Here is a 25,525-nt window from a genome sequence, read left to right as displayed (position 1 = left end):
TCTCTCACTGCCACAGGTTCCACGACACAGAATTTCATGGTCCTCCAGTGCTTCCTCTACCTCAGCCCTCCTGTAAGCTGGAGGCTCTAGGTCAGGGACCTCGTGCATCTCATTCAACGTGCTTCTATATTAGGCAATTAAGCACTATTTTTATTACATGTGAATCAACAAGCTAATGTGTCCAAAATATGGAAACTAAGGTGAATGGATGTTTGAGGATGGAGCTCTCCATGTGAGGCTGCCCCGCATGATCAGGGGATCAGGACTTCCAGGCTTTTCCCACCGAGCTAGCTGCCACAGATTGGTAGCTCCTTTGGTATCTTCCTGGGAACAGTGCTCATTTCCCAAGGATGACTCCCCTGCAGCTGGTGTTTTTTTTTTGCATTCTCAAAAACAACAAAAAACACACAACCTAATAGCAACTACCTAAGCAGGAGATCTTAAGTCTCACCTCAGTAAAATGTGAAAAATGGCGGACACTTATGTAGTGGATCTAGGCCAGGTTAAAAATAGGTAATCCAGTGCCTTCTCCCTCTCTCCATTCCCCGCCTTTGCCCCCATACCCCTGCCCCCCCCATCCACTGGGGCCTGAATCATCTCAGTCGGCTGTCTGGCCTGGCCAAGTCCTGTAGTCTTACTTCTCTCTTTCGGTGGGGAGGGTATAGCTCAGTGGTAGAACACATGCTTAGACTGCACGAGGTCCTGGGTTCGATCCCCAATACTTCCATTAAAATAAATAAGTAAATAAACCTAGTCCCCCCTGACCGGCAATAAAAACCGAAGAAACAAAAACACCCCCCCAAATAAACTAATTAATTCTCTCTTTCAAACTGTTGATTCAGATCTGACTGAAAGAATTACCTGCCACTGAAGAGCTTGACTGGCCTCTTAGGAGAAGGAATGATGAACCTCAGCTGCCTGGCCTTCATGGCCAGCCGCGCCTCCAGGCCTGTCTCATGGAAGAAGTTGGTGTTCATTTGGACCCCGCTCCTGGCAAAGTCCGGAATGATGACACCCATATTTGTCACAAACTCCACAGACACAGAAGGCTTTGTCACCAGTTCTGCCTGCATCTGTAAGTCAAAAAGCGGCCTACTCGTCTTTGTTAAATAACCTGTCCCCTGCGGTCAGATCAACCACCCTTCCCACCCCTGGGCAAACATCCCTGGATCACTCACACTAGGGGAAACATTATGGAGACTTTTTTGTAGGACAAAAGCCAAGTTCTCAATCCTCCAGGGCCAGAATGTGTACCCAGGACTGGGAAGTGGCCAAGTTAACTTTCAGCACAGCAAGATAAAAAGATAACAGAAACCTCTTGACTGCCACGCCCAAGTGGAGCGAGTGAGGTGGGGCACCCCAGGGGAACCCTAAGGGTTTTCATAAAAGTTACTGAGGTGATTACAGTGATGATGCACTTCGTCTTGAATTGGAAACACATTTTTAAATTGCACGAGCACCTGCCCTGAAGGAATCAAAAGGTGAGCAGAGTCTTACATTGGCTACTTCCAGTTTCACTCCAGCCTTCATTCCAGGAGTGATGACTCCGGAGGAGGACACTTGCAGTTGTAATCCAAGGCCAGTGGGGAGTTCAAAGGCGTTGTCCATGAAGATGTAGTGAAGAAACAAGTCATTCTTTGAGCCTTTCCTTATGGTCTCTCTAATCTGTAGATCCGACAGGCGAGAGTAAAAGAAAGCCTCACCAAAGGGTGCTTCGTGAAATGCAACCTCCCACACATCAGACAACAGTTATTCTTCTTTATCCAGAAAGGAAGGGACCAGCATATTTTAATTAGCCGAATAGTTTAATAGATGAATAACTATTACTTTCAACAAATTGGGAAACAAAAAATTGCTGTGGGTAGATATCATGTCATTTTCAACTGGTGATTCAGAAAGCACTTCAGAATATTTCTGGGCCTCTGAGATTTATGAACGTTAAGTATCATTGCATGGCATGGCTTAATTCTAGTTTTCTGGAGTCTAAATGTAAGTGAGGGTTTATTTGCAGCACAATATATTATGGTAAAAACCAATTTTTTTTAAAACTGATGAGCTTAATTTAAATGATGTACATATCAGTATGCAATGCTTTTTGTTTTTTTATAACACATCTGGAAAGTAAATTGAGATGTTTTATTAAAGCCACATTATTATTCACTGCACCTTAGGGAGTGTATTTGGTTATTTTCTCCCTTCTTAATAAATGAATAACTATAAAAACTATAGTTCATATTTAGATAGCAGATTTTAGTTTGCCACACACATTCTTTCTTAATCATTACATCATTTCAATATTAAAAGAAACCTGTGGCTTAGGTAGAGGGAGATACACTTAACATTGTTTTTCAGATGAACAAATAAATCCTCTTAAAAGATACATCTATCCAATCACAGGGAACTATATTCACTATCTTGTAATAACCTTTAATAAAAAAAAGACTATGAAAACAAATATATTTATGTATATGCGTGACTGGGACATTGTGCTGTATACCAGAAATTGACACATTATAACTGACTATATACTTCAATTAAAAAAAAGATACATCTAACATGATGACTAGCTTCATTTCTAAATGTTATGGGTTCCTTGCAATCCAAGAATTTTCTTCCCTGAAATTCAAGGGAAACCTGCCTCTCTGAAGGAAGAACAAGTACTTTCTCTGGTTGGCGTGGCTGGGATCATAAGGGAGTCTGGGAGATCCCAAAAGAGCACAGGCTAATCTCATCACCCTTTGATGGGGCCTGGCCCACTTACCAACTGGGGGATCCCCTGCAGAGTATGGACACCATTCAGCAGCAGCCTCCCCAGGAGCTGGAGGTCATGCAGCTTGACAAAGCCAAGCTCCTCTCCCAAGATGTGGAGGTAGGCTCTGGCTTCTGGGAGTTCTTTGGATTTCAAGTCTTTGATCAGCTTGTCCACATTAAGCATAATTCCGTTGACCATGTCCTGGGATTTTAACAACAAAATGTCTAGTGAGCTGTTAGCACTGACAAACAACTTTAGATGGCTGAGTGGGTTCCATCTGCTGCAGTTGTGATGGGCCTAGACACAAACACTCAAGGAAATGGGGACGCAAGGCAGACACTGAGATCAGGCTCCCACCTGTCATCAAAAGATAGCTCCTCCAAACTGAGATGAAGAAACAGGTCTTGTCAGGGACAGTGGTGCTTCCACACTGTTCTTAACTTGAATGATGTAGGCATAGTCAGTGTGATCTCTGCTCTCCAGGATCCCAGGATCCCTATGGCCCCCCAAGATTAGAAGATCCTCTGCCTCTCCCCTCTCCCCTGCTTCTTCCCTCTTTCCTTTGATAGGGAAGAACACTTGGGGTTTCTTGGGAAAGCTTAGCTGCCATATACATTAGCCAAAAGCTTGAAAATACCTGATTTAGATAAGTTCTTCTCTACATAAGTTATTCTTAGAGATAAGAATTCCACAGGCTGGTTCTTAGGCATTGAGAAAGAAAAGAGTGACCACAGACCCAAAACAGATCAAAGACCCTCAGCCTCGAGTGGAGGTAAGTAAATCAGGAGATGGAGGTAGGACCATTTGTGAGCATCTAGGAGCAAATTATCATCCTGCTTCTCAAACTGAAATGTGCATCCCAGTCACCTGGGGATCTCATGAAAATGCAGATTCTGATTCAGTAGAGCCCAGAGGGGCCTGAGAACCTGCATTTCTAACAAGCTCTGGTGATGTGATGCCAATGACTAGACCATACTTTGGGTAGCAGAAAGTTAAGGAATAAGAAGTTTCAGGTTATACAATCTATTTTCTACTCCTTCAGTGGAGGCTTATGCTGGCACTGAAGAGGATTGTGCTCCCATAAGCTAGTGCACAGATGAGGGTAAGAGCCAAAGAAAGTAGTTAATAACAATGAAAACATGAATTTAAAAAGTATGATAGTATCTGCTTATTGAATAATCAGTACCGGAGTCAGGCACTCTGGTTAGCATTTTACATTTTTTCATTTAGTCTTTAAACATCCTTGTGAAGGGTATGGATTAGCATTAGCACTCTGTGGATGCTGAAACAGAGAGACATAACATCAAGCAACTTGCATAGGTATGCAGAGCTTGGAGAGCGCAAGGTTCAAACCCATGCCCCAGAGTTCGCTCTGATGCGACTGAATTCAACATGCATCTGAATCTCCAGGAGGCCCACAGCTGCAGAGGATTCTGGCTCTTCTTCCCACCAGACTGATTGACAACAGCCATATTTGTCAGTTAGATCATTCCTTGATGACTTCCAGGCTTAGATAAAAATGTTTCCGCATTGACACCCAAAGCTTTCCTTGAGAGGATACTTAAAAAAAAAAAAATACCTGCTCACGTCTGTCATCTTTGCTGTAGCCAAAGTGGTCCACCAAGACCTTGGAGACACGATCAGGAACTTGACCATCAACCCAGTACAAAGCCTTGCTGACACTGTCTGGGAAAAATCCTTGCTTTCCAAAAAGAGCTTCCAATGTTGGCTCAAAGCCTTTTCCTTCCAAACCAATCTGAGAGAGGAAGTCAACCAAGAAAATGCCATCAGGTTTCTCTGTGGTCTGTCAGCCTCCCATTCCCCTCTTTATGTTCATTTCATTCAACAAGTATTCAGTGAATACTACAGGGCAGGAGCTGAGCTTAGCACTCCGTAGGAGTTGTCTTATTTAAATCTCACCAGCATCTTGAATGGCAGAACTTATTATGTGCCTTTTTTTTTCTAGAAGAAGCAGCTAAGGTTCAGAGAAGATAAATAGTTAAACCAGAGATTCAGAGTTGGGAGTGGATCTGGGGTTTGAACCAGTTCCGTCTGACTGTGCAGCCCATGTGCTTCCTTGGATTTTGGGTCTAAGGGCTTCTCTGAGTCATCTGCATTTCCATCCATTCTAAGGAGTCATGCTTCAGATGACCCCCATCAGGGAGGCAGGAAGGTGAGGGAGGAGGGAGAGAAGAAGGCCTCAAAGTGATGGTACAACTGCCTGATGATTCTTGTTCCTCTGGTGGCTGCCTCACAGCTCCCTTGACCTGACGTTCTACTTATGGGGGAGAACAGAATGCATTGGAAAACGTCAGACTCTGCTTCAGTCTCACACATACCTCGAACAGGTCAGCTGGAGCAAATCCAAAGACTGTGAGGGTCGCTTTCAGCATGCTTTCTTTAGGAAGGTAATCATTTGGATCAAATATAAGATTCCCTTCAATTTTGGCTGAGAACGGGTCAAGTGATGGGAGAGAAATAGATTTGGAAAGGTGATAGTTCCGGGAAAATTTTCTGAAGTCCATGACAGTTGGAAGTTGAGATTTTTTCAGAGCTTCTTCCACTAACTTCTTCAAACTAGATGAAAAGAAGGGGGATATTTTGAGCTGACACCACATCGTGTTACTCTCTTACCGCAAGTAAATATGGATTTCCAATCACTACCAAACCATGTGGGTTTCACTTGCCCTGAGAGTTTGGCTCAGATCTGCTGCACTTTCACACAGATGCTGTTCCAGAAGAAAAACACTCTATAAAGGGCAGGCAGTGGTGAAATCAGAATCGAGGTTTGGAATTTCAGTCTTTTGGAGCAGATGGAGGAAAATGGCTCTTACTTACTCTTGGATAGACAGCTCATCCGAGGTTAAGATGTTGGCGATGTGGGAAGCCACAAAGTTCTTCACTTGCTCATTCTGTTCCCAGGGGAGAAGTTCGGTGATTTTGCTAACATCCGACAGGGAAGGGCCCCTCATGAGCATGAGGTAGGCAGCCAGTCGCTTGTCCCCAGGAGAGGTGTTGCTGAGGAAAGTCTGAAGAAGGACTTCCCGGACCTGGAGCCGAAAGAGAGGACCGTTATCACTGTCCTCTGGTCAGAACACAGAACGTGCCCGGCAAACATGCCTGGTCTTACCATGTGCAGGCTGAATTTCTCTATAATAATTCTTCAAATGTTGGCACTGAACCTTCTTGTCAGTGTTCCCCCAGAGCAAAGAGCTCAAGGAAGGGTTCTCAGAAGACACCCATCTAATGCATGCTGAATTCAATTGCATTAAAATACACCCATTATGGCCAAGTTACCACTTCCTAGAGATCCACCACTAACTGAAAATAAAGTTGTTTTAACATAAATTATTTCAATATGAGCGTAAAGCTGGGGTGGGATAGTGAGAACTTGGAGCTAATAAATAAATAAGGTTGTCTCCAAAGCTCTGGAGTCTTTGCCACTTAAACTGGTGGTGCCAGTTTGACCATCCTAGATTAGGGGCATTAGGAAAATTAGGCATATTTTGCCAAGATGGGAGTGATGGTCAGTCTGGCAGGAGGACACATGTAGTGAAGATCTCATTCTGCCTGCTGTAGTAGTAGCAAGGTCAAATATTTCTCTCAAGTCCACATACTGCTAGGAAGTCAATAGGTGTGTTGAAATTTGCAATTAAAAAGCAGAAGACTAAAGTCAGAGCAATGATGAGATTTAGAATCTCATTCCAAATCTCTGTCAATCTACATAAACTTTTCCCTTCCAGCCCTCATCTGTGGACTTCACCTCGTCTCTAAGTTCCATTTTCCGCAGGGCCTGGATGGCAGCCTTCTGAATCAGCAGTGATGGCTGTCTACTTTCGATACATTTCAGGATGGAGGATGTGAGTTTTGGGGTTAGCTGCTCCATAGTTCTGCCAATATTTCCAATGACCTGCATTGGAAATAAAACAAGAGGGAATTAGGGTGCAGAAGGAGAAGTGAAGGGTGGACAGGAAAAGTGCTTCTGAAATGATGCATATTCTACAAAACACTGAAAATACCCTCAGAATTAAGTAGGTATGATCTTCGTTCCCAGTGCAGTCATCACGAATCTGTTCCAACAGGTAATCAGCAATGTCCAGCAGGTCCTGTGTCCCCGCAGGGTCTGTCTTACGATAGCTACAGAATAATAATAATAGCTGGGTTTACAGTAATAACAGAATACAGAATACAAGCAATAAACAGAAGAACAAAAGTTTATCTTAAAATACACATTTATGTTTGCTGGTTTCTCATTTCAATGTACTATTCTCAAAATGACCAGTTGAAAAACAAAAGAGGAAGCACCAGAAATTTCAAGTGGAGGGAGGGTACAAACTTAATACAGAGATGTGGGGTCTTCCTCAGCTCCCACGAGGAGAACCAGTATAAAACTCACTTGTTGATCACGTGACTCAGAGCATAGAACGTGGCCCGGCTGTGCTGCTCCTTCGCCGTGTTAAAGATCTCCCGCAGCCTCTCGGCCGAGGGCTGTGGGATCAGGGCCACCAGGTAGGTCACAACATCTATCAGAAGAGGATTGGCTTTCTCAGTCTTCAGCCACTGGAGGATGCGAGTGTAACACTGGGGCTGTCCGCATTGAATCAAGGCTTGTAAAGTGATGGGGCTAAGAAGAAAAGGGCAGAGAAAGTTATAAAGATCACTTTCTAGGCAGCTAAAATATCCTTGGCCCGTGGCGTTCCCTCTGCCAGGAATTCACCTTATTCACTATCCAAATCCAACCAACTTCCAAAACCCCACTCAGATCCCTAGAACTAGGAAGCCTTCCCTCCAATCATTTTCCACTGGAGAAGCACCACGGGGGAAAGTCTGAAGAAGGACCCCCTGGACTCAACACCCACAGAGGACTGTGGTCCTTTGGTCAGAGCACAGAACATGCCAGGCAAACACCCCTTCAGTCCTGAGACCCTTCTCTCCCCTTCACAGCACTAAGAGCCAGCGCATGGAAGTAAAGAGAAGTCACTGTATTGTTTGCCTGAGTTCTCTTTCCTCTAGCCTACGAGCTTCCAGAAGGCAGACTTCTTTTCCTCTCAAACTTTCCAGGGTACCCCTAATAGGACTAGGAACTAGAAGATACGCATCAAAATGTGGGAAATATTTCCCTCCTATTTTAATACACAAATACTTATCTACCTTGGATGCAATGTATGTATGTGTGTGTTGCCCATGGAACTTGAGACATCTTAATTGATATTTCTTTGTCCAGCAAATGTTAGTTGATTGAGTAATTGATTAACTGGCTTGAAATTTCAATGGTCCCTGAGATTCTTTGGCCAAGGTCTGAGCTGTCTACGATTAATTTATAACCTGTGAGAGACTGAGATGTGATGGGTAAAAAAATACCTGGACACCTCGATGAGCTTTGGCAAGAGGGATGCGACTGCCTCACTGCTGAGGCCTCTCAGCTCGGTCACCAGTTTATAGAAGAGGTTGGCTCTCTGGGCGTTCTGCTCGGAGTCGTGCAGTTTCTGCAGCTCCTGGAGGGTCTGCAGGATGGCCTCTGCCTGCTTTGGAGGTGATGTGGACTTGGTGCTCTCAAAGGCAAGACCCACCGCCTCGGGACCTGGAAGGAGGGGCGTGTCAGAGGGATTCCGGCTTACCTTCACATCTCAGCCACAGCTCAGTCTACCGGAAACTGGAGGAGGCGGAGGGGTCAGCAAAGGGGAGAGGGAAAGAGAACGATCCTGTGCTCAGTGTCTGACTTCTGTGTTTCACTGACTCATCGTACTCTCCCTGTGGGTGGCAGTATTCCTCTATTTAAAGACAAGGGAACCCAGAGGTGAGACACTCGCCCAGCCCAGGAACTTTCTGGGTGTGAGGGGCAGAGCTAGAATTGAATCCAGGCTTGTGTGAATCAGGTATCAGATGACCCTTTTGCCTGAAAGAGCTGGTGAGGAGGTGCTGCTGCTCATGCGGTGACTACAGCTGTGGTTAGACTCACTGAAGCTCACCCATCCTTTCGTCCAGTTGGGTCTAATGGCAGTTTGTGGGAGAGAGGAAGACCCTTTTGTGTCCCCTCCTTCGTCCTGCTCTCACCTATGAAGTCAGCATGGAAATGTCACGCAAGAGAAGGAATCCTGGCTTAGATGAGACCTGGAGGCCCATTTTGCACTGCCTCCGATAGCCTGTGACCTATAACACATGACTAAGCCCCTCTGCGTCATTTCCCCCTCTGTAGAATGGGTATAAAAGCACACGATGCTACCACATGACATCACTGGTTGCTGAGAACGATAAGGTAAGGCATAAGAAAGATTCAAACACAAGGCCAGAGCAGGGCTAGGGCTGGTCTGGAGATCTCTAACGTTCCTTCAGCCTTGTCACGGGGTGTCTGAGGCGGTCAGGTCTACCAGAGGAAGGCTTAGGGGGCCAGTTTCCTGCTTACAAAAACGCGGGAGCTGTGGGGAGCTCCTCCTTTCCCTTTACCCCGCTGCCATCTGAACTTATGAAACGAATATACTGTCTCACCAGAATCGCCCACAGGCTGACCTCGAGAGCCGTGACGTTTCACAGGGCCCAGCAAGGAGCTCAGCCATGGTGGGTACGTCGTGGACAGACTTCCCTGCCCCAGTCACCATGCGCACATAAAGTCTCACCTTCATCAAAGAAGCGGCTGTTGATCCTGGGTGTGTCTTCAAGTTTCAAAGTCTGTGAAACCTGTGTCATCATCCCATACTTATTCCTGGTAACAAAGGAGGCACATCATGTCCGGAGGGCCAGCTCCCGGGGGCGCTCCATTCTTCTCATGTCCAGCGCTTCTCCCATCTCCGCTTCTACCCAAGTCCTGCTCACCTTTCAAACCACAGGTAAACCCAGCTGTCCTTGGCTCCCCAGTGAACAGCACCACCTCCTTCTGGTCATGCTGGCTGTCATTCCATCAGAAGGACACATGTACTTTACACCCCCCGCCATTCTGGAGTGCCCAGAGGGAATGGACAAACACTGTGCTTCGAAATTCCTTTGTATCTCCCACAGCACAGTGCCAAGAATGTGGCAGTTACTCAATAAATACTAGTTGACCAACCAGGTTCAAAATGGATTTGGATACTCAATTCTCTAGTCCAATTCTTAAATCTTCCACGAAGCCTTTCTAACCAGGGCAGCCTGCCATTGATGCCCAGTGTTTCCTCATCTACAGCCCTTAAATCTGGGTCTCAGGTATCTTGTGTTGGTTTCAAATTGTTTTGCACGCCTAAGATTTTCCTACCAAACTGCCAGTTAACTTGAAAAGGGGAAACGGGGATGGGCTCTGCTTTGCATCTCTTCACAGTCCCCTCCCAGGCACAGCCTAGCTTTGAACAGGCATCTGAGAAGCATTCAGCTCACAGCGACCCCATAAATGACCGGAGCCATTAGTAGGGGTGCAGCAGGTGACCTACTTGTAGGAGAAAGGCAGGAACAGGTGTTGCTCCTTGCAGATGACTTCCGACACATGCTTGCTTTCGGGGTCCAGGGTGTACTGGCAGGACTGGCTGCTGCCAATCAGGGTTGACAAGGGGCGGGTCTATGAATGAGATCAGGGAACAAGCATGTTCATCAGTCCCTGGGGCTTGGACCTGAGACTCCTGCCAAAGGCATTTACTTTCAGGGAAGAGGGTAGGGGAATGGGAGTTCTGTACCACTGGGTAAACTCAGTTAAAGAAGAGAGCTTGGTACTTGAGCTTTTGACAAGGGGATGCAGCAACTCGGCATACCCCAGCTGAGCTAAGCTATTGACGCTTTTTATTCCACCCCAATGGACCCCTAATCCTGCACAAAGTATATATAACCTGAGATCCTACACATGCCTGTCCTTCCACGCATGAACACTTCACATGCTGCTGCTCCTTGCATTTTCTTTGCCTAGAAGTTTTCTCTGAGATTCCTACTACCTCTAACATTCCAGAATCGAAATAATGAGGAGGCTGCGGCTAGTGTGAGCAGCAGTGCGGATGTGAAACGTACCATGCCCCTGATCAAAGCAAGCGGGCTAACTCCTGTGTGAATGGGCTGGAAGTTGTCACACTTCTCCAGGTTTCTTTCGATGGATATTTCAGTTGTCACACTTCCCTTCCTCGTTTTAACGGTAATGTCACTGGAGCAGTTTCCATACACGGTATCCTATGGGAGCAGAAGATACCACAGGTGCATTCAACTTGGGGAAACATCTTTTGTAGCTTGGGGTGGGGCTGGGAAAGGAACCTGGGAGAAAAAGCAGGAGCAACGTGGATTTAGGAGAAAGTTGCATCCTCTTGGGCAGAGTGTGGGCATTGCTGGTTCCTGGGCAGCCAGAGTTGGGGCGAGAAAACCAGGTAAGAGTGGTTCTGGCGATCCCCGAGGAGAGGCCTCTGCAGGATGCAGCTCTGTGTTCTCCAAGCACAGCGCCGTACACAACTCAGAACACAGTAAGGGCTCAAAAATGCTCGTGGGACGGAAGTCAATAGAATTAACTCTCAGATCAAAACCTGAAATTCTTAAAAGAGCCTGGCAAACAGATTGAATTATTTTCTGTGTTTAAAACAAAATTATTTACTGTGTTACGCCTTGTGGTAATAAAACAAAATCAAAGGAGTAGCATGATCAGGACGCCCCCAAAACTGGCTGAAAAGTAGACCCAACCTGAGAAGGCTAATTGGGATGATGGTCCCTCAGTGGGCCCAGAGCCCAGGGGGCACCTCGGGCACGGTGCTTCACACCAATACAGGGCCTCCTGTGTAACCCGCCACGCACGCAGCAGAGTCAGTGATCCACTCCATGTACAATATGTGAAGATGAGTTACCAGGGCCTCTCTGACTGGCTTTCGAGATTTCTCACCAGAAATAACACTTGTTTAGCCTCTTCTGTCTCCGGGGGAAGCAGGAGGGCAGAAATGATGCCTCTCTTGATGTTCAGGATGTGTTTAGGCTCGTCCTTCTCTGGGTAAAGTACCACTCGCTTCCCTTCAGGAACAGCCAGCTTGAGCTCGTACCTGCCCCGGAGAGAGTGTGGTCACAGGGGTGTCTTCTCTCCACTGGGAGCCTATTGGATGTCAGCTGCGTGGCTTTGCAGCCTCCTTTTTGCTTGCTTTTCTTTTTGCATCTTTTCTTTATAAATGTATCTATACAGTGTACATACCTTTTCAAAAAGGTACACAAACGTGTACGCATTTGGTATTCTTTCATTTCTTCCCCTCTTTGGCTTGGCTTACCCATCCCCTGTCCGTTTTCTACCTACATCAGTCTCTGGCCATGCTCCCTGCAGAACCACCTCCGGGGCGTTCCATTTGTGTCCCCACACTCAGACAATCCTACACAGAGTGTGGGGTGAGAATATCTACAGAGAAAGGTTTCATCATTGCTTGTTTTACCCAAATGGTATTTTATTATATACTTTTCTTTTTTTTTTTTTTATATTGAAGTACCACTAGTTACAATGTGTCAATTTCTGGTGCACAGCACAATGTCCCAGTCATGCATATACATACATATTCATTTTCCTATTTTTTTCATTAAAGGTTATTACAAGATATTGAACATAGTTCCCTGTGCTATACAGCAGAAACGGTTTTCTTTTAATCTATTTTTATATACAGTGGCTAACACTTGTACACCTTTCTTTATCGTGCTTTTCTCAACTCTACTCCGTGAAAATCCTTCTGAGTCCGCTGATAGAGCTCTGACAGATTCTTTTTTAACAGTTGTATAAAATTCTATTCTATGGTTATATATGATTTACTGAGACATTCCCCTATTTGATGGCATTCACTTTCTCTCTTCCTGGATTTTTTAATTTTAATTTGTTTTTCGCCACCCAAACAACACTGAAATAAACATCCTTATGCATATAGCTTCACACATTACTGCCTTTCTTTTCATGGGCTACAGACTCAGACTTTGAAACTGCTGTGTCAAGGGCTACAAGTACGTTTAATCATAATAGATATTGACTAGTGGTACTCATTCCCACCCACAACGCGTGAGGGTACACTCCTCTTAGGCTTGCCAACAACCAGTGCTACAGCTGTTTTAAATTCCTATAGTCTTACGGGTGTAAGATGATAAATATCTTGTTGTTACATTAATTTGCATTTCCTGACCACTAGTGAGTTTCAGCTTTTCATACATTTGTTCGATATTCACTCTGTTATATGATCTCAGGCTATATCTAAAGCTTGGGTCAACTTTGATCTTGGGGACCTTTCTTTGGGGACTTCCTTAGAGGGTGTCAAAGGGTCTGGCTGCACCTGCTCCAGTTAAGTCAGAAGAAAGAAAAGGAAACTAGGCACGTTTCCCAGAGCTCTGCACTGTCTCAGAAAGTTCCAGACACTGTGATGCAGGCTTACAAAAAAGCCTTGAGGTCACAAGCAGGAGTCCCTCAACACAACAATGTAGACTGACTATACATCAATAAAAATATATACACACAAAAAAAGCTGATACTGTAAAACAATAAGAAGAAAACATCTTGGAGTAAATAAAACCAAAATCCTGGAAATCACAAAATAAAAAAAATTTAACTACGTATAAATATTAAAAAATTGAACATGGAAAAATACAAACACAATAATAAGAAAATAGCAAACTGAAAACAAATATCTGCAACATATATAGTAAAATCTTAATTTCCATAAAACAGAAAATAAAGTCTACTTATAAAAAGATCAAAACTCCAATAGAAAAATGAGCAAGTGCAAAAACAGACTTCATAGGAAAAAATGGATAATGGACGCTTAAGAAAACATTCAACTTCAGCTATAATTAAATAAATGATAATTAAAATAAGAATTTTAAATAAATAATTTTTTGGGGAAAAAAAGCAGGAGTCCTTTTGTTTGGAGTAGGGTAAGGACCAAAAAGGAACTATACTCCCTTCTGTCACTGCACGCCCCCTCCCTTGGGTCTAGGATAAAACATGACGTATTGGTGAGAGACAGAAGCATCTAGGCCTATTCTGGCTTCTAAGTCTAATGTTTATTAACAAATTGAAAGATAGGCAGGGGGGCAGTTTCTGATGACCAAATCCACAAATCCATGACTGCCTGTATCCACACATACTTCTACAAACTATGATCTGGAGATGAGGTAGGGGTGAAATTCAAAAAAATCTGAAAACCAGTACGACATGGACACTGGCCAGTCAGAGAGATGCCGGCTGTACACAGCAGGAATGGCCCGGGCACTGTGCGCTGGCAGAATGCTGGCCCTGGTGGAACAGTGGCTCAGGCCGTGGCTCTCCCTAGACTCCTTGAAGCTGGTGTTCGGCTTCCCTGCACTGCCTGCCATGTTTGGCCACAGCAACAAGTCCTCCCGGGACCCTTTCTGAAGACCACCAGGTACTGTCTTGCTTTATTTTTTAAACACGCATTCACTTGTTAAAACAAATCATTTCAGCTTTCTTGTCTCAAGGAATTTTTTTTAAAGCATGAGATCTTTTGGAAGCACATTTAAATGAGAATTAAGGGAAGCTCACTAGGGGAGGGTAAATACTGCTTCCCTCATTTTGATTATTGTGAGAGCTCAGCTGATCCACGGTGAACAGAGAATACAAACTTATTCTCACATACGTGCCTAACATAAACACACACATCCACACCTTAGTGGACACACACATACTCACACGCAACATGTGCGGTGACGCTCAGAGCTCAGAAATTTCAGTGCTCGGGCCCACGTCTTACCTGGACATGGCGGCGGCAAACTCCTCAGAGTTCTTGGCCTTCTTCAGCAAGGCCTTGCCCTCAGGGTTGAAGCCATACACCTCTTTCAGGGTGCACTGGCTCGTATTCAGGATAAAGTTGCAGAATTGAGGGACCTTCAGCTCAACCTGAGAAGAGAAGGTAACGGCACATCAAGACTCTCCACCCAGAGCACAAGATCCCTCCCTCCGCCCAGGACTTTCTGCCCTTTTCCCTGGCTCGGGGTACCAAGTTTCTGACGTCCTCCCCTCTGTATTTTTGTAAAGGACAAAATTTTATTGGTTCTAAATGCACTCACGTTAGTCATAAGGAGGTACAGCTGGTTGGAAGAAATGCAGCCTTAGAGTGAGAGTTAGGAAGAAAACCAGGAGGCTAGCATTGGCTTCAACAGCATATGTTTCCTTAATGGGACCAGAAAAACCCAAAATCCAAAACCATCTGTATCTATCAGGGCCCCTCCAGAGCGTCACAGACAGCTGGACTTTAAGCCCTAGTCATCATCCAGCACTGTTTATGAAGAACCTTCTGCAGTGATGGAAACATTCTCCATTTGCATTATCCAACCTGGGAGCCACTGGGTGGCTACTGGACACTTGAACTGAGGCTCTGTGACTAAGCAACGGAATTTTTACTTTTATTCAATTTAAACAGCCACATGTGGCTCCTGGCTACCTTATCTGACGGCACAGACTCGGGAGCCCTGGGAAGAAGACGACCCAGCCGGAGTTCTCGTTCCCAGACAAACCCCAGTAGAGGCCCCTAGGTCTGTTCCATAGGAACATGGATATGAGTATAGTCAGTCTCAACAACAAGCAAAGTCTTATTTGAGAATAAACTACATGTTTAAATTTTCCATTTTCCATTCGTTTTTAGTAGCAGATACTGTTGGACTTAGGTTATAAAAACCGCACTCCAGAATGCTTTCCTGAGGTGCCCACCTCCCTCGGCTCACCCACCGGACACGTCGCAACACATTAAATCTACTGGTGTGCAACGCGGATGTTCTGGGTCACCCGCTGCAATTACGTCTTGGAAGCGAATGGGGAGATACGTGTGGTGGGTAAAATTTTCAATGGGGGACAACATCTCAGCAAAGTGGCCGACTTTCCCAGCACTTTAAGATTACAACAGTCCTGGCGTGAGCTGGGTTTGCTAAGCCCTGGGCTCCAGGGTCCCCTCCATCTCCCCTCACACCTTGCAGTGGATCTTGGTGGAGCTTCTTGAATCGGCAGTCCCGGGGACGCCACTGGAACTCTCTGCCTTGTAGTCGTACACGTATTTCCTGAAGTGCTTGAATCGTGTTGCATCTTCTGCAATGAGGGGAATTAAGTCAGCCACAGAGCAGAAATAACTTGCCTGAGGACAGTCATTCCTGGGCAGAGAAGGGTAGTGGCATAGATAATCAAAAGTGGTAATTAAACTCAAATTATTTTTAATTGACTTTGCCTTGCACTTAATTTTCCTTTATGGATTTAACTCCTCCATTATAGTTTTGCTGAGGGTAACATTTAAATGAGCTGACATTCCTTGAATATAGTATCTGAGGTGCACGGCAGGGGGTGTCAAGTGATAAGAGTCAGAAAGTCTACAAGACAGACTCCTTGGAAAATGGAGGGTTGTCAGCATGAAGTAAGGATCTTTCATTGCCTTTTCAGCTTGAAAATACCATTATTCTGTGGCTCTTTTTTGGTTCTACCAAATACCTGAGGCAAAGTACATTAACTATTAGGGGTATCTGGCTCACTTAAAAAATCTCCAAGAAGGAATTTCTGGAGGTTTCCACTGTGATTGAGAGGAATTTTCTGAACAATTTGAGAAAAAGAACATTTGGATCATGAACCCAGATGCAGTGATGCAAGATGCCCACGAGATGGCAGTGCTGCCCCATAAGAGGCCTCCCACTCAGCACACTGGGTACCACTGCAAGGCCAGCTTCCTTGACCCCTAGGGGTCAGGTAAATACAAAGGGGTGGGGGTCTGGATTTCTGCACAAAGGTTAAAGTCAGCATTTCCTCCCCTCCTGTGCTTCAAATTAATGATTAACCCCTGACAAACAGGACAGTGATGTCTCTATAAAATGTCCGTGGACCAACAGAATGACAGTCCCTTCCCCACCCTCCCCCAACACCAAGCTTCTGGGACAGATCAGAAGGTCATGTAAAAGAGAGCTGAGACCCCTCAGAGGTGGGCAGAAGCTCAAGGAACGGGCTTCTTGGGCTCAGAACAGTGTACACCAATCACAGCATCACAGCATTTCAGTGACCCGAGGTGCAGAGGGATGGGTTGCGGGGCTGGGCAATGACGTACTTGGACAGCTGGACCTGACACTTTCCTGCACTTCATCTCCTGTAAGAAAAGGAGAAAGACAACTGAGTTTTCCCTTTCTTCCAGATGGGTCTTAGGGTCTGACAGGGAGGAACACTGAATAGGACTTCGATCTTTTGGGAAGGAAGCAAATTCTGAAGAACCGAATCCCAGCTCCACCCCCGCCCCCGACCCCATCCTGAGGCTGGGGGAGCCACCCAGTTGGTCCCGTGCCCCTGCCCCCTGCCCCTCTGGCTGCTTTCCCCCTAACCCGGGCCCAAGCTGTCCCAGCCACCTTCCCTGCCCTGGCTTCCACCCCTGGGCTCTGATTCTCGCCCCGACCCCCAGCCCCGCACCGCGGCCGCGCTGGGCGGCCTCACTCACTGGCTCGGGCGCCGGCGGCCGCCAGCAGCAGCAGCAGCAGCGGCAGCGCGGGCCTCGGCGGGCCCATGGCCGACCTGGGCGGCGGCGGCCCCGGAGCCTCGCTGGCTGGGCCTGGCCTCCCCGCTGCTCGCTGGTTCCGCAGGGACCCGCTCCCACAGGCAGTAGTCCCTGAGCCGGGAATGCGCGGCCAGCGCCCGCGCCCTATTTATGGGAGGCCGCCCGGCCAGGGCCGCGGCACCGGGGCTGAAAGCGCCGGGCGAATTGCAAAAGGTCCAAAGGGCGGTGTCCGGGCCTGTTTGCTTTTCTGCACCAGGCCCGGCTCGGAGCCGCAGGAGGGGCCGGGCGAGGGGCTCAGCTCAGACTCAGCCAGGGCCACTCCGGGCCTCGCCTGTCCCCGGGGTCTCAGGGAGTGGGGCTGGGGCCAGGGGGCTGAGTCCCCAAGAAGCCTGCGCTGACCCAGCGGTGCCTCCAGAGATGAGGGGCCAGAGCCACCCCTGCTCCCTGCGCAGACTTTGTAGTCACCGGGAGCCAGTTGGTCCTTAACAGCGTCTTGGTGGAGACACCTTCCTACTCATTCTTTCCCATTTCAGAGGACTTCGAGTTTGTGTGGGCACCCCAATCCAGCCCAGTACCTGTGAATGTGGGTCACCTGCCCTGAATTCAGCCCATCCGGAGGGAGCAGAAAGGGGAAGGAGGGAGGCCCGGTGAGGAACTGACCCCCACCCTCCCTGAGGGACCATGGCCCAGTCGCAGCAGGAATCCAGGAGCCCCGATCTTCCAGAAACCCCAGTGAGTGGGGGCCTCTGAGTCCCCCGCCCTCAATTTCTTCTTGGGGAGGAGAGGAGAGGAGGTTTTTCCCTACGTGAACTGCTTCTGGGTTTCCTCAGGGGCTGGGAGGCCAGTGAGGAGACCGGCGTAATGAACGGACACAGCACGTTTCTCCAAACATCCTGGAACTTTCTCCACGAAGCCGTCCCTTCTTTCCTAGGTGCTGCCCATTTCCCACAGGAAGCTTTCGCCGAGGCAGCCCTCCTCCTCCCTGCCGAGGACACGCGGCACCGGGCAGGTAGTTCAGCAACGCTGTCTCACTGACGCGGGTCACTCCCACAGGGCGACTGACGGACGGTGCTGTGACGGGAGGGACACATGTCTGAGGCTGGCCCCGTCCACAAGGCACCTCCGATCCGGCTGGGGAGACGAGGTGAGATGCGTAGACAGGAAACTGCCGGGGAGCCGGGAACACAGGCTGCAGGCAGTGCTAAATAGAGAGTGTGTGTGTGTATTGGGGGGGGGGTAACCGCTGGAGGAAAGCGAGGGAAGGCATGGAAGGGGAGGGGGCCCGGAGCAGTGAAGGGGGACCGTGGACTCAGGGGTACGCGAGGCACCCGCGGCAGAAGGACTTGTTACAGTTTGTTATTTATGAGATGCATCCAGATGTCACAAACTACTTGTGATGTTATTTACATCTTCTGGTGCCAACACGGATAGTTCCAGAAGGGTCATGTTCTAAAGCAGTAATAGTATATAACAGTATATAAAGACCCCGTTCCCTTAGAGGAGACTCCCCCAAGCACGTATGCCTTGTTCCTGGCACTTGGGCCTCCACAGTTGTCCTCATTCGTGCACTGTGGTCCTTAGCCAGGAATTCCCTCTGGGCAGCTAAACTCCCTTCAGTGATCAGCTGCGTTGCATCCATGGTATATTAATACTGTTAAAACTGGATATTACAGAGGTTTCAACCCAAGGCTGGTCATATCTTCACCACTGAGTTGTGAAGTGTCTGGAAATAGTAATAGCACCCAAACTCCACTTGCCTAACATTTTATTCGAACTCTTTCATGTGGACTGTCTTTCCACAGGAGGAGCCGCTGTCAGGATTTCAGGAAACGGTTCAGCTCCCAGGCATATTCACTTGAAGGAGAATGGGTAAACATATTTAGTTACAAAGAAACCACAAGGAGATGCTTAACTTCAATCTCTAAGCACAAGTCCAGGCTTTCTCTGTTGAATGACAGATGAAGTCACCATCCTGCAGTCACTGTCAGTAGGGAACATTAAATAAGTCATGGGGTGTAATGTACAGCATGGTGACAACAGTCAATGGTGCTGTACTGCATATCTGCAAGTTGCTAAGGGAGTAAATCTTAAAAGTCTTTATCACAAGAAAAAAAAATCTCTTCTTGGTAACTATGTATGGTGTTGGATGTTAACTTACTGTGGTGATCATTCCATAATATATACAAATACTGAATCATTATGTTGTAGAAAAATAGAGAACATCATTTTTATGACTTGAGAATCAAAAATGAATCTGCTTACTTGGTGCAGGGAAAACCTGGGGGTTGTTCAGATGCCCCTGAGCTGCCACCATCTCTAAAGGAGAAAGCGCAAGAACTTAGAAGCATCGGAGTCAGCTTCTCTTTCTTTCCCTGCTTTCCTCTAGAGAGTCACCCCGGTGCTGGTGTCAGCCAGCAGTGCTCATCCTCTGACAAGGACAAGCTCACAAGCACCACAGAGCAAATGCTGGATTGTTCAGCTGCCCTGAGTACACTTACAGAAATACCGTAAGGGTTAATGTGTAGACTCTTTTCTTAAATTACTAAATCCACTTAGATCTTTTGTCACAAGCTATTTGAAAATATGGTATGATTTGTGACCACAGATATCACCCTTCATCCCTTTTCCTTTAAGTAGAAGATTTTTCAGTTCTCTCTCCCAAACACACTCAAAGTTTCAAAGGATAGAGACCTGTCTTCATTGAGACACTGAAAGGTGTCAGGAGTCTGGAAATCTTCTAGTGTAAGGATTCACTGAATAGAGAAAACCCAGGGCCAGAGAGGTCAGCTGCAGTAAAGAAAACCAGTGGGAATGTCAGACTCAGGAAGACCTGGGATTGAGTCCTAGCTGGGTTTCTCGTGGGGTTTGTAACCTTGGTTGTAACGCTTTCCAAAATCTGTTTACCCATCCCTGAAACAGGATTAAAAATACCAACCTTCCTCATAGGAATTTTTGTAGAATTAAAGTGAAACAATTATGTAAACAACTGCATTGATAGCATGATGCCTCATAAAAAAGAAAGCCACTCAGTAAGTGGTAAATGACCATTTATTATGTGTGTGCGTTAGAGTGGAAGCATATTGTAGGGGACCTATTAAGCGAGCTAATCACAACGGCTATAGAAAGAGAGATTAATAGAACAAAAATAAGAAATAAGGCTAAAGAAAGAGGTCAGAAATGAAACAGGGCATCGCTGAGGTCTAGGCATAGTGAGACGAGGCATGCATTTGTCTCTGACAATTCCTAACTTTCCTGGGTATTTGAAATTCTGTCCTTTCAGAGGTGGATGGAGGTCTTCCTTCAGCAAGTAGACTAGCGACTTTAACAGAGACACATTCTGATGTCACAAAGATTAATCTCAGCTAGTGGCTATGACTTATCAGCTTGTGAAAGCAAAGTCCTGTCGGGTAAACCATCAGTCTGAGTAATCACAGATCTCTTGGTACCCATTAGAAAGCCACCTGATTAGTGGAATACCGAGAAATTAGATAATGCTGAATATCCCAGTTACAGTCTCTAGATGTGAAACTATGCATTCTGTTTATCTGCAGGTGACCAGAAGGGTCCTGAACAAGTTCGGGGAACTATGAAAACAGCCCAATATTCTGAGTTCAATGTAGTTCATATACTGAAACAGGTGTTCAGTATACACTTGCTGAATACAAATGAATGAATCAATGCCACTCAGTCATACCCCATTGTTCCCAGGATATTTATGTACAGTGACCAGGATGCTAAATAAATCTTTTTGGTGACATAAAACAAGGAAATACAATCTGATACAAATTATTTCCAGCTTTACTGTTCAAAAACCTCATCTGGCAAATAGGAACCAGTATTGACAACGATTAATTAGCCTTGTCTTTTCTGCCTGTGACAGCATTGTAATTGCAAATAATGCCCAGAAGCTGGAAAGTAAACTTTAAGAATTGTAGATGGGAGCCATGCCCAGTGTGGTCTGTGCATGCCAATGACAAAGTGCACATGCACATGCGCGCGCGCACACACACACACACGCAAAATAAGTGTCAAGGAAAAAAAATTGTCCATTTAGGTGAATGGCACAAGTGGAAGATGGTGGGATGGGCCAGGGTCAACCAAATGAAGCCACTACTGATGGATGATTAACCTCCGGTGAGGAAGCAAAAGGAACCTTTCCTACCCTGTTATTCTGCTATGCAAGAGATAAGGTCAGAACGTTGAGCAGCAGTTCTTACCAGGGGAGAGAAGTCAGAAGTCAGCACCGTCCAACGTGCAGTCAGGCTCTGCGGCTATCACTTCCCTGACTACGCGCTCTCACCCATCTGCCCTTCCAGGGCCTGCTCCAGCCCCACCTACTTGGAGGGGCCTTTCTCTGGCTCCAGTCCAGTTAGACTCATGGCTTCTGACCCTGCTCTCTTATCAGTCAGTTTCTTCATAGGGCAACTGATCCTAAAGGACCTTCATTACAGACCTTCTACTGTTGCCCTGAACTTCTGTTTCCACTAATACTATTTAATTTTTCACGTGTTTACATATTATCTTGCTAACTGGAGACACAAGCTTGGAGGACAAGAATGGTGTGTAGTTTTCACCTTTGGATTCCTCTCCCTCTCTCTCACCAGCACCGCACTGGGCCAGGCGGACAGTAGCTAAGGAGTAACTACTGGGATTATAATGTGAGATGGTCCTGTTGACACAGGGTCTTTTTTCACGCCTGCAACTCAGTTTTACTTTTGGGTGCCGCTGCATATGTTTCTATCTTAATTTAGAATGTGTGGTGAATTTGAATCAGTAGGAGCGAGAGGCAGAGTCCAGGAGGCCAGGATCACGGGACAGTCTCAGACTCTCCGAGGGTCAGTCCCCCGTCTGTGTGATGAGTGGAGAGGACAAGGTGACCTTTAAAAACCAGTGCAAAAATCTGACTACTTTGATTCTGTGAAGGCTTTGGAATTGAAAGAAAACAACACATAAGCTATCCTGGGTTCAGACTTCACTGTGGTGAGGAGCTGTGGCTGAGGATTTGGAGGCACTGGGCAGGATGGATTTTCCGGGACGGCATCTATCTCTACAAAGACCTGCCCTCATACTGCGCGAGAAATATAAGCCTTCACCCACTGTAAACAGATTTCCAAATAAGGGGAGGTCAAGCCCTCCTGAGGGTACTGGGGACTCTCAGGAAGTTCCTCCTCATGTATAGCTTTAGGCTTCATCCTTGCCTTGACCCATAAGCTTCCTTAGAGGTACCTTAGCTTTTCCTTTGAAAAGCTTTTTTCCTGGCTTTGGTCGGCTGCTCTTTACTGATTTTTAAAAGAAGTCTGCTTTGTGTTCTTACACAACTAAGGCTCAGAATGCACTGCCATCAGAGGGCTGACCAGTGCTGCTGCTGGAGAGATGCCGGCTGGCTAAGCGAGCCTCACTCTCCCCATGTGACTGCTGATTCTCTCAGGTACTGAGGGAGCCCCTGAGCACTCTCTTCTGAGAGCTTGATAGATGAGAAGGGCCTAAAGACACATCACAGTTAATTAAAAAAAAATAAAAAGGTAAGTGCCCAGTGTGGGGTCTACACAGCCAGGCTGCAGTGGTCCAGAGTGGGTCTCCGAGGTCCTGCAGGAGGTGGGACTTGAGCAGACCTTGGATGATGGGCCGGATTTGAGTAGCTGGACTGGGTGGCAGCACTGGAAGAGCAATGGCAGGAAGCTGAGACCGTGTGTTATGCGCTGACAGTCTGTAACCCCGCCAGCCAGCCGAGTCCACGGAGAGGGCTGGGGAAAGTGGGGAAAAGGAGGGAGCACGGTTTGCTGAGCCTGGGACAGAGAGAGAGCTTGCCAGCTAAGTCAGTCTTTGATTGAACTGCGAGTTACCTTACGAACTGCACATTATATATTTGGCATTAAATACAGTACCTATGGCATGATAACTGTAGGTAGGAAAGAAGGCTATGGTTATTGGGCTGGATTCTCCTCGTCCAGAGCTGCGAAAGGAAATGGAGGCACAGGGATTCACAGAATGTCAGACGTACGCAGGATTTCAGAGGCTGACCCCGGATAACAGTCTCACTTTATGGAGGAGCTGAGGCCTACACAGCCAGAGGCGGTTTTTTGTTCTTGTTTTTTGCAAACAAGGGCAGAGACAGGGCAAGAACCTGGGCCTCCTAGTTGATAATCTAGAATATTCATTCTACTCTAATTGCACTAAATCTATGTTGACTACATAAAATTGCTCGGAAATTGCTTTATGGAAATGAATCTTTGATATCAGTGTATTTGCTTGTAATCTACTGCTCATTAAAAGTGAAAACCTTAATTGATATTTTTGTGGGTTTGTATTCAGAATATTGTTATGTAACTAATTATACAGAATCACAGAGAGATTCATGCCATTAAAGTCACTACATCTAACTCATCTCCCAGGATGGGTATCCCGTCAACCTGGGAATACTTGATCAGCAGGCTGCCTAAATGTGGAATTCTGTGACATTACATAATGCTGCAGTCAGCACAGCAGTGAAAAGTCCCTACAAGGCAAACTCCCAGCCTGTTTATCTGCAGATGACCAGATGGATCCTGTGTATGGACAGCAACGCTTTGTGGTCACATGTCGCGTGTCCTCTATTTCTGTCCTCTGTCCAGGTCAGACCACCCATTACAAGGAAAGCTGAGAAAGGGGCCAGCTTGGTGATGGAAGTTTCTCTGACACTGTCTTTACCTAGATTTTGAAGTCAAGGGCAAATAATTACCAGACGGCCTGATGTTACTTTCATCTGTACATCCTTTGCTCTCCATCAGCCTCGGGGGAGGAGTCAGACCTTCCCCAGAACCCAGTCTGCTTCGGTGTCTTGGAGAGTTCAAAGCAGAAAGTGGGCAGAAACATGTGCTGCTTACTGTCTGGGGTTCTCTGTCTTTCTTCTTTTTAATAGTGGCACTTAGCTTTTAATAGTTATTTTAAAAAATAATGCCCACCTTCAGCTGTTTTGAGATCCCTCTTGGAAAAGGACCTCTTTTTCAACAGCTTTATTGAGATAAAATTCATACCATAAAATACACCCATTTCAAGTATAAAATTCAATTTTTTTAGCATATTCATAGAATTATACAACCATTATTACCACAATTGATTTTTTGAAAAATTTTAACACCTCAAAAAGAAATCCTGTGCTAATTAGCCAGCACCCTGTAAATTTCCCATTCTCTCAGCCCTCAGAAGCCACAAATCTATTTTCTGTCTCCATAGGTCTATTCTGGACATTTCATATAAATGAGATCACATGATCTGTGGCCTTCTGTGACAGTTTTTTTTTTAACTTAGCATAACAGTTTCAAGGGTCATCCATCTTGTAGCATGTTATTCTTTTTAATTGCCAAATAATATTCCATTGTTTGGATTTACCACAGTTTATTCATCAACTGATGGACATTTGTGTTTTTTCCACTTAGTGGCTATTATGAATAATGCTGCTATGACATTCATGTACCAGTTTTTGTGTGGACATATGCTTTCATTCCTCCTGAGCAGACAGATCTAAGAGTGAAACTGCTGGGTCATAAGGTAATTCTGTGTTTAATCATTTGAGGAACAGCCAGACTTTTCCAAAGTGCCTGCACCATTTTATATTCCCATCAGCAGTGTGTGAAGGTTCCAATCTCTCTGCATCCTTGCCAACACTTGTTATTTTCTCTCTTTTTGATTATAGCCATCCTAGTGGGTGTGAAGTGATATCTCACTGTGGTTTTGATTGACATTTCCATGATGGCTGTGATATTGAGCACCTTTTTGTGTTCTTATTGGCAATCTGTGTATCTTTGGATAAATGTCTATTCAAATCCTTTCGATTTTGAACTTTTTAAGTGAGTTGTCTTGACTTTTTATTATTAAGCTGTAAGAGTTCTTTATATCTTCTAGATACAAGCCTTTTATTAGATATGGATTTGCAAATGCTTTCTCTCATTCTGGGGGCTGTCTTTTCACTTTCTTGACAGTGTCTTTTGAAGTACATTCTTAATTTTGATGAAGTCTATTTAACCTGTTTTTTCTTTTGTTACTTGTTCTTTTGGTGTCATATCTAGGAAACGTTGCCTAAAACAAGGTCAAGAAAATCTACTCCTGTATTTTCGTCAGGGAGGTTTATACTTTGGGGTGTTATATTTATGTCTATAATCTATGTAGTGTTAAATTTTGTCTATGTAAGTGTCCCTTTAAGCCTTGCTTTTGGAAATTTCTAGGTTCTACTCTGGGTAACCTCTTCTGCCTCCCTGCTAATAGGGCATGACCTGTTCCCAATGAGGATGACATCAGTCCTCTTGCTCAATGAGCAGGGTCAGTCCCTTATCAGGTGCTGCTCCTCCCTGGTGCTTTCCAGGCAGTGACCAGTCACCAG

The 25,525-nt window shown here is 45.9% G+C and overlaps 1 protein-coding gene and 1 long non-coding RNA gene across 5 annotated transcripts in view; one reads left to right on the top strand and one right to left on the bottom strand.

The window, feature by feature from the left end:
- Positions 1-9,737, top strand: part of LOC116283477 (uncharacterized) — a 168,086-nt gene extending 158,349 nt beyond the window's left edge. For 3 of the 4 annotated variants that reach the window (XR_012059173.1, XR_004193085.2, XR_012059172.1), the window contains one exon: positions 843-2,514. This is a non-coding gene — a long non-coding RNA (uncharacterized lncRNA). Of the gene's footprint in view, positions 1-842; positions 2,515-9,241 lie in introns of those variants that run through there. The other variant, XR_012059174.1, reaches the window with a different exon arrangement.
- The window catches only part of APOB (apolipoprotein B), a 38,629-nt gene extending 21,450 nt beyond the window's left edge, over positions 1-17,179 (bottom strand). Inside the window, exons 1-18 of the mRNA XM_006197288.4 lie at positions 17,113-17,179; positions 16,732-16,770; positions 15,619-15,734; positions 14,407-14,552; positions 11,565-11,718; positions 10,715-10,870; positions 10,150-10,274; positions 9,367-9,452; positions 8,114-8,333; positions 7,149-7,376; positions 6,772-6,889; positions 6,516-6,662; positions 5,591-5,802; positions 5,092-5,329; positions 4,332-4,508; positions 2,762-2,953; positions 1,498-1,665; positions 862-1,073 (exon numbers count right to left, since the gene is read on the bottom strand). Coding sequence (XP_006197350.2) covers positions 862-1,073; positions 1,498-1,665; positions 2,762-2,953; positions 4,332-4,508; positions 5,092-5,329; positions 5,591-5,802; positions 6,516-6,662; positions 6,772-6,889; positions 7,149-7,376; positions 8,114-8,333; positions 9,367-9,452; positions 10,150-10,274; positions 10,715-10,870; positions 11,565-11,718; positions 14,407-14,552; positions 15,619-15,734; positions 16,732-16,770; positions 17,113-17,179 — 2,801 coding nt within the window. The remainder of the gene's footprint in view (positions 1-861; positions 1,074-1,497; positions 1,666-2,761; positions 2,954-4,331; positions 4,509-5,091; positions 5,330-5,590; positions 5,803-6,515; positions 6,663-6,771; positions 6,890-7,148; positions 7,377-8,113; positions 8,334-9,366; positions 9,453-10,149; positions 10,275-10,714; positions 10,871-11,564; positions 11,719-14,406; positions 14,553-15,618; positions 15,735-16,731; positions 16,771-17,112) is intronic.
- Between the last annotated feature and the right edge of the window lie 8,346 nt (positions 17,180-25,525).

Source organism: Vicugna pacos, chromosome 15, assembly GCF_048564905.1.
Source record: "Vicugna pacos chromosome 15, VicPac4, whole genome shotgun sequence".
Lineage (NCBI taxonomy): Eukaryota > Metazoa > Chordata > Mammalia > Artiodactyla > Camelidae > Vicugna > Vicugna pacos.
This window is presented reverse-complemented; position numbering and strand designations above follow the sequence as displayed.